Source organism: Abramis brama, assembly GCF_963993115.1.
Source record: "Abramis brama genome assembly, chromosome: 4".
Lineage (NCBI taxonomy): Eukaryota > Metazoa > Chordata > Actinopteri > Cypriniformes > Leuciscidae > Abramis > Abramis brama.
Window position 1 is genome coordinate 26191977 of NC_139966.1, and position 8749 is coordinate 26200725.

The following is an 8749-nucleotide window of genomic DNA, read 5'->3' on the forward strand; positions in this document are numbered from 1 at the left end:
GATATTTCACATGCATGTCTACAGAATGCTGCCAATATACATTATTCTATAATTCACTGCTGTTAAATTGATGTTTTAGGTTAAAATGAAAGAGAAAGTCTGCATGGAATTTGAGGAGAGCCTAATGAAGGCACTAAATGAACTGGACATTCGTTTTGACACCATTTATAGTGTTCTGGATCAGTGTCTCTCAAGGGGAGTGGAAAAATCAGTCAAATCATGTGATGCTTCCACAATAGCAATGATAAAACATGTGAGTGTGATTCAAGTGTTGTGAATAATCAGTCAAAATTTGTTTGCCTTTTTAAAACTAGTACTTTTTTGTGCTTTCACTCAGAATAAAGTATGTTATCAAACCCTTGGAGCTTTGTGCAGGAATGGTGGGTACTATTTTTCGAAAGGGAGGAAGGAACTCCTAGACCTAAACAAGGCATTGGCTGAAAACCTGCATGAATGTCTTGAAAACGATTTTAAACAGATTTTTCCGTAAGCGCTGATCCATCATTTCATTTCTAGTCCCCCTTTGTTCAGTTTAGAATACAATGAAAATAAATAAAATAATATTAATAATAATATAATAAAATATGATTGGGCTTGTACGGTCTTTACCTCTAGCGATAGGTCACTCATGACAGCCACATGCACTCTACAGAAAACAGAAATTATTTGTTTAATCTCCCAAATCCCCATTGTGTCTTCTGGTTCAAGTCTTTTGTTCATTTGTCACATGACAACTGCAAAAGTTATATATACAGAAATTAGTTCATATTTCCGGTTACATAGGTTTTATTTTGGTAATGCATTACTGAGAGAGAGAAAAGAACCACTTCACAGGGTAATTTTTCTGAACGATATTCAAAGATCTATGTCAGTAAAATAATCCAAAGTTACATCACTGTTTACTTAATTATTTCTCTGGGGGTTACAACAATATTCTGTAAATGTTTTTAATTTAAACTTTTGTTTTCTCTTGGCTTCAGTGTGAATGGACCAACAGGGAAGTCAGTGCAGGAACAGATTGACAAATTCAGTATCATCCAGACTGACTCTGCTTATATCAGAGATTCCACGTTAAGTCACATTCAGAAATTCATCCAAACAGAGGTGAGTTCAGTTGCCTGTAATCTGAGCCTTTTCCTCTGTGCCTTTCTTTACTTTCACTGAAAAATATATGTGAATTATGTTTCCATCAAACAATTAAACAAGATGTTTTTATAAATGAAATGTACAGAACTGTTAATGTAGGACTAAAGTTAGCAGGGTCCTTGACATAAAAAACACTTCAGTTTCTCGATGTTTCAGGATTTTTCTGACTTATTTTTGACTTTTTTTTCCCTATTTGAAAGGAAACTAAACTGAAGGCATCGCTCAACATAGAAGTTATTGATATAAAGAAGGACATCCACTTATCAATCCAAACAACTATTGAGAATGAAATGGCGTCTTGCTATGAAAGTAAGATAACGTTAAGGCCTGGTTTCATAGACAGGGCTTACATTACTGGTGTGCATCTTGAGACAAAACTATGGCACTGACATATTTTAAGATCTCTCAGTGCAATTTGATTTAAGTTAAAACAGCTCAAACATGCATTTTAATTGAGACTAGGCTTAAGCATTGCCTGTAAAACCGGGAATTAAAATTTGAATAAATCATAAACTATTTATTTAAAAAACAATTATTCTAAACACTGGCTCTTTTTATGTAAAGTAAAAAAGAGGAATTAAAATAATCACTATAAGAAACACAAAACCATGAATGAAAAGTAACTGACAAAGTGTGTAAGTGTAACCTGAGTAATTCTGTGAATTTAATCAATAAGGTTAAAAAAAAATCCACTTGATGTCAAAAGCAATTTACACTTGCATGCATTTTGTTCACAGAAAGATAAAAGCCAGTTGAATTTTATCTACAGTATTTTTTCCCCCAATGATTCAGTCAGACCAGTAGCTTTTACTCTACTTGCCATCATTTTCACAACTATGTTCACTAGTTTTATTTTAAACATATTTCTTTGTTCTGATGCGTCTCCATGAGAAATACAATGAATAAATACTGAGTGTTGCTAATTTCAGAAGCTGCAGCAATAGGAGGAGCCGGAGCCCTGAAGAAAATGCAAGATCTGTTAATAAACACAGTCGAAAAGAAAAAACAAGACATGTTCAACAAGGCAAAAAATGAAGTGCTTAAAAAGTTCAATAACTTAAAGGTATTAATCTCACAATCATTAAGATAAACATGTGTTAATTTGTACAATGACTAAACTGACACTTCTCTTGGTCTTTGTGAAGCTCTACATAAAGAATGCTCTTGAATCAGGACTGAAGAAATCAATAAAACTCACACTGTCCCAAACCAGCAAAATCACACTGATGGGTAAGAAAGAATGCCATATTACACCACAGAAACTAGTAAAGAAATATATAATGATTATTCCCAATGATGGCCTCATCTCAGTCATCACAAGCACTCAGAAATGTTCAATTAACAACATCCTGTATTATGGTTTTCTAGATGTCTCCAGAGAGACTGAACAGCTGGAGAGTCTGACAGAGCAATAAAAAGCCCAAGAGAAATGGCTCATTTAACAGAAGAAAACAAACACATTCGTTTTTACAAATGTTAACTTTTTATTTCTTTGTTTTACTCACATTCATTTGTCTGTGTTGGTATATTTTTCTATTTGTTTGTTTGATGTAAGTTTTATCTTAAGTTATTATTTTTCATCAAATTTCTCTGAAATTTTGGGTTTATTTTAGGTGACAATGTATGTGTTACGTCCAAGGACGTATTGTTTTTCTCTAGTGCATATGTTTAAGGTCATTGCTGTGTATTTTTATGTGATATTTCCCTCAGTTTTCTCTGTATGCTGATGTTCTTTAGGTGCTGATTGTAGACACCTGCACCTCATTTACTGATGGTCATCTGGTGCTCCATTCACTGTAGGGTTGCCAACTTCAGAAAAGGAAAATACGGGACAATCGTGGTTCTTTATAGGAAAATAAGACATAAACATTTGTTTTGCTTAACCTATTTATGTACAGATTAATTCTAAACCAAATTTTTATGTCATACAAAAAAAAGTCACATTACACACAAACCATAGTTCAAAATAATAGCATTTATCTGAAATAGAAAGCTTTTGTAACATTATACACTACATTTTAAAGAAATTAAAGAAAGTAATAGCCTACTTTTATTCAACAAGTACGCATTAAAGTAATCAAAAGTGACAGTAAAAACATTTATAACGTTACAAAAGCTTTTTTATTTCAGATAAATCTCGTTTGAACCTTCTATTCATCAAAGAATCCTGACATTTTTTTTAAACATTAATAATAATCAGAAATGTTTCTTGAGCAGCAAATTACATCAGCATATTATTCCCTCAGGAAGATTTCATGTTTTCTTGCGTGGCTGGATGTTGGACTCATGAACAAGAATAACGTTTGAATTCACCAAAACTGATTTGCCAAAATCAAAACCCGGTCGGACAGTGAAAGGGATTAGCCGTTAGCGCAAGTCTGGATCGAACCGGGAGCGACCCGACAGCAGAGGATTCTGTTTGCAAATCAAACAATGATTTGTCCCAAAAGTTAGAGTTTGTTATTCATATGGTCTGATGCACGTTAGTGTGGACTGTGATTGGATGATGACCGGTGTCGTGATCATTCTCAAGTGTCGTGTTGCTGTTGTATCAGTCAGTGGTTAGATCAATGTAGCAGTAAATCAACAGGACATGGGAGGTTACGTAAAGGACAAATAAATTAGGCCCAATATACGGGACGTCATGGCTAATACGGGACAGTTGGCAACCCTAATTCGCTGGGTCCTGCAGGACGAGGGCCAGCAATAAAAGCATCCTAAAGCCAGACAGCAAGCAGTGATTTGGAGGATTTTCCCTCCCCATGTGGACTTCTTCTCTTCTGCCCCAGGATCATTTTCCAATGTTGTTTTTCCACTGTTAATCAGTTAATATTAATTGTTAATTGATTTGAAGGTATTGGATTGTTTTTTGCCAAGAACGTGCTCTGGTATTCCATATTGCTGACAGTTCAAGTTGTTAAAACATTTGTTTTTTTTAGTTATTTGGAAACCTGTAGGGAGGTGGGTGCCATTATCTTTTTCTATTTCTCATTGTGAGACATGGAAGTTTTGCTGTTTTTCTTTTCATTTTCTTTTTGTTATAGGTAATTTAGAAGATTGAAATTAAGATAGAACCTATTTGTTTATTATATTTGGCTCCTGAAGCTTTTGTTTCCCTCTTTTTCCTGGTTTAATACATTACGCTTCAGTTTTACCTTTGGTTGGTAGTGATCTTTCTTGTTTTTTTCTTCTATTTCTAAAACATATATGTAGTAGTATCAAAGCAACAGAACTGTTGTTTCTTTACACTGTTAATGTAAAGAATGTAGTTTTATTTTTATTTCATGTACATATTTTTTTCTTTTAGTAAATGAAAGTAAATGCAAATCATACTTTTTTAAGTCCAAAGAGTGTGTTAGCAAATAGTTAGAAACACTCATCTGAATAAGATCAGGAAGCTGAAACACATCACTGTAAAAAATGAATCATGGGTCTTGTAACTTTCATTAAAATTAAGGTGATAATTAAAAATGTTGTGTATATTTTATTTAAAAAATTGTGGTTCAGTGTTATATAGAAAATATTGAGAATAAAAACGAGATACATTTTCCTAAACTTTTTAAGGAAACATCAGTGTTGAGGCTTGAATTGAGGAACCGATTAAGCTCATAAAATTAAGGGAAAAAAACTATGTATTGATTTTAAGAGAATTAGTTCAATTATGTGGTTTTAATTAGAGACACCATTGAAATTAAGTGTTATTTTATGTGTTATTTTATGTTTATGTGTTATTTGAGTAAATGGAAACATCTGTTAATGTTCAGTTATGTTCATATCTTAATGTAGAGTTTCTATTATTTTAAAGTTTTGATCGTTACCATTATGCAGAAGAGTAGGGCTTATGGTTAGGTTGAGAATAACTGCATGTATTAATACTCTGAAACATGTTGTTCATTATAACTTTGCTAATGATAGTGCAGTAACAAGTTTGTTTCTGTGCTGTGCTGCATACAGTGTTTTAATTATACAATATAACAAAGTGAAATATAAACAGGTCATTTCCATTCACTCTAATTCACACACTTTTAAGAGTCAACTCAAAATAAAAAAGCATATTTCACTAAAAATATTAAATTCATTGTGTCATGGACTAAATAGTTTAGGGGATTTTACATGATTTATTCAGATAGATTCCATGAAAGAAATAAAGACTTAAAGCAACACTAAGGAAATTTTTCTCTTCGGTCGCCCTACAGGTTGGAAGCGGAATTGTCCATTACCGCTGTCGTAAATAATTTATCCTAACGCAGCCTACTGTCAAACACACGCTAGCTGTTTATCTAGCACCGGCTTTGGAATGAACGATGTCCACAGACAAGGTAGAGTATGTTGCATGATTTCATGAAAGTATTATGTATTGCGACATCAGAAACGAAGAAAAAATAAGTAATGACTATTGTAACGATTGACATAAAGCAAGTCAAATTTGTAGGTTTTTTATGTCTCATTCGAACTACAGAAACGCGACCCGATCTGGCAAACTTGCATAGTGTGGTTATAGCAGGTATAGGACTGCAAAGCAAATCCAGAAGTGCCTTTCACCCTGTTACGACTCGATGAACCACTGATACGATTTTGAACGCATTATTTGAAGGTAAAAAATGTTATTTAGTGTTGCTTTAAATACTACTCAAAAATATAATGTGTAATATTGTTACCATATTTGTTTTAAGTAAAGAGCACATACTTTTTTTTTTTTACAGTGCAGCAGTCAAGACAGGGATTACATGATTGGATTTCATGTGAGTGACAGGTTGATATTTTGGTATACACATTTTTTCTGGAACTAGTTATACTTAGTTTTCATTGGTTTTAACCCTCTGGTGCTCTTTGTGTGTTGGTAAAAAATGACAGTAATTTTTTTTTATTTCAATGAAATGAATGTACTATATTTTAGTTCGATAATGTTTTTTATTTAATATTTTGTATTTTTAGGGGATTTTATGGTACTAAATTATATTTACACTGTATTTATAATCCATTTATTCACTTTTTGAGCATAGACCTGAAAATTACATTTCCTACTTAAACTGTCTTAAATCTTAGAGCACAGACTTAAGTTTGATCTCTTTTCACAGACGACACTTGGCTGATTTTTTGCTGAAGAGAAAAAAGTTTTAAAAAGTGAACTTTGAAAAAAGTTACAGAATTTGACATTTATTGTTATGAAAAATTAAATTTTCACAATTTTTTTCAAAAACATGTTTTACTCTAAAACTGTGAGAAAATCAAAGCCATAAATCGAAACAAGCGTGTTCAAAATTTGAGCCTGATATCTCAACATTTTTTTACATTCAGTAAGATTTTGTTTGGCCGCAGTACCAAAAGTTTTCACTATGAAATTAGTCACACAAGTGTGACTTTTTTTTTTCAGGACAATTTTACCTGTTCGAATCATGTCCATGTCTTTTTTTTTGGTGTGTGTGTTCTCAGAGCAAGTGCCAAAACATTATGTGAAGAACATTTGATTACCTGACAGTTACAGTGTTGCAAAAATACATGTGTTTACAGAGCTTTATTTAAAATAAAACTTCTAAATGTCTGTTCATTAGTCCCTATTACAGAAAACACTATTTAAAAATTGTAGTGATTCTGTTAAGTGATAAAAAGCAGTTGCAAATGTTGTACAAAACATACATACTTATCTTTGTATTCTTTATAACAGGGTCGCTGCTGGACAAATGGTTTCCCTAAGCAGAACTGTATTGTTGTAAAAGTAATTTTATGGTTTTATTGAACAACACTGTAAAAATACATAATGTAATAAATACATAATATAAATTATGTACATTATGTATTATAACAAATGCCTGCAAATGTATATTTGGGCACTTCTTTATGATATAAATGCTACAGCCACTGTAATTTCTTAAACAAGAACATGTGGATCAAAACATGCAGCGTTTTAGTCTTTTATTTTGAAATCGCGTTGAAAAACAATTCTCATATTTAGAAACATATTGATGTTGTTACCTTTACAGCTTTCACGCTCCGAACCGTAGTTGGGAGCGAGCTGGTCTCAACATAATAATTTGGCTCGTGGCAGGTAACTTGCGTCTAGTGATCCGGGCTAACAGAGCCGAAACACAAACAATGATGCGTCGGTTGATTTCAGAAATGAACTCGGGCTTTATTACTCACAGTGGTACACATTCACAGCATAAAGGCACTTTTGCTTGCTAGCATTCGACTGGAACATAGACTGTGTCACTACCACACTTTTCACTGTTAACTCTGATTCACCCGCTATCCTTTTGTTTACACTACGGAAACCCACATAGCCCACTACGTCACACATTCGCGTTTTCTTTCAACAAGACGCCAGAGAGAGAGAGAGAGAGAGATTGCAACACTACCCCCACTCTGGAGGATAATTAAACCTTTAACATATCTCCAGCATCATTACAATGTACACAGGGAAATATTAATTAGACAGCCATTATACAAACATCCCCAACCATAACCAGTATTTCCCACAGTCCTTGAAGGGCCCTCCTCCAGTGGAAAGTTAAGGTGAAGAGGCAATGTCCATGAAAGCATATTGCATACTCCTTCGCATGTAAGCAAATGTCCTAGGCAATGTAAACATGACACTTATACATTCCCTGAGAAAAATGGGACTATTACCTTAACCACTCAACCCAAAGTTAGTGTAAAATTACCCAGGGGTGCAGGATTTCAAGTGCAAAACTGAAGCAAAATATTCTGTTAAACTAAGTTCTTAGCAGTAAACATACCCAGGATGCTATAATAAAACTATGTAGCCCATTAGTATCCAAATTACCGACTGTTGATAGTAAACAATTATATTAAGCCCAAACCATCTTCACATTTTTAACCTCAACATAAACAAGTTACTTATGTAATGATACAATATTGGAACTCTTTTGTTTTTGACAACACATGAACTCTTTTGTTTTGTTGTCTTTCTTTTTACTGGAACTCTTTTCCTCTGAGGAGGGCAGCGATCCGCCTTCACCCAACCTCAGGCAGATGTGCTCAATAACCAATCCAATCACCAAACATGTCAGGAGCTCTGCGGACCCTCCGGGGTTGACGCCGAGGGGTGGAGTTCAAAACAGGGCGAGCAGCTTGTCCCCTGGCCTCATGCTGGGTCCCAGCCTCAATTAGTGAAGGCTCAGCGGGGTGGCAAGGGAGCTGGCTGCTGCTCGGTGAAGCTGCCGATGATGGTGTTAAAGAGAAGAGACCCGGAAGGGAACCCACCACAGGGTCCTCTGTCTCTGGTGATTCGCCCCAAAGGTCAAGGGGGCTAATATTGATTTCTGAAGAGCTGGGGTCTGACAACGGGGGTGGTGCCTCCACTGGTGCCCACGTTTCAGCCTCCTGAAAGACCCAGTCATTGTCTAGTGTTGTCCTGGAATGGAAAGCTTTAAGTTTGTTGTGATGAACGACTTTCATCTTTGTCCTCGGGCCCCTTTTAATCCGATAGACCAAATCGACCAGTACACCAACGACAAAGTATGGGCCCTCGTAGGAAGGCAAGAACTTTCGCATTTTATTCTGTACTCTCTTTGTGCCTTTGACCAAGAGCCATACTGCATCACCGACTTTGTGTTGGACTCTGCAAACGTTTTTATCGTAC

The 8749-nt window shown here is 34.8% G+C and overlaps 1 protein-coding gene across 1 annotated transcript in view; it reads left to right on the top strand.

Annotated features, from left to right (window-relative positions):
• LOC311080522 (nuclear GTPase SLIP-GC-like) overlaps nt 1–4612 on the top strand; it is a 35622-nt gene extending 31010 nt beyond the window's left edge. The window contains exons 13-19 of the mRNA XM_084110511.1: nt 80–253; nt 338–486; nt 981–1104; nt 1347–1455; nt 2076–2209; nt 2292–2376; nt 2515–4612. Coding sequence (XP_083966637.1) covers nt 80–253; nt 338–486; nt 981–1104; nt 1347–1455; nt 2076–2209; nt 2292–2376; nt 2515–2561 — 822 coding nt within the window. The 3' untranslated portion in view covers nt 2562–4612. The remainder of the gene's footprint in view (nt 1–79; nt 254–337; nt 487–980; nt 1105–1346; nt 1456–2075; nt 2210–2291; nt 2377–2514) is intronic.
• Nucleotides 4613–8749: the final 4137 nt, after the last annotated feature.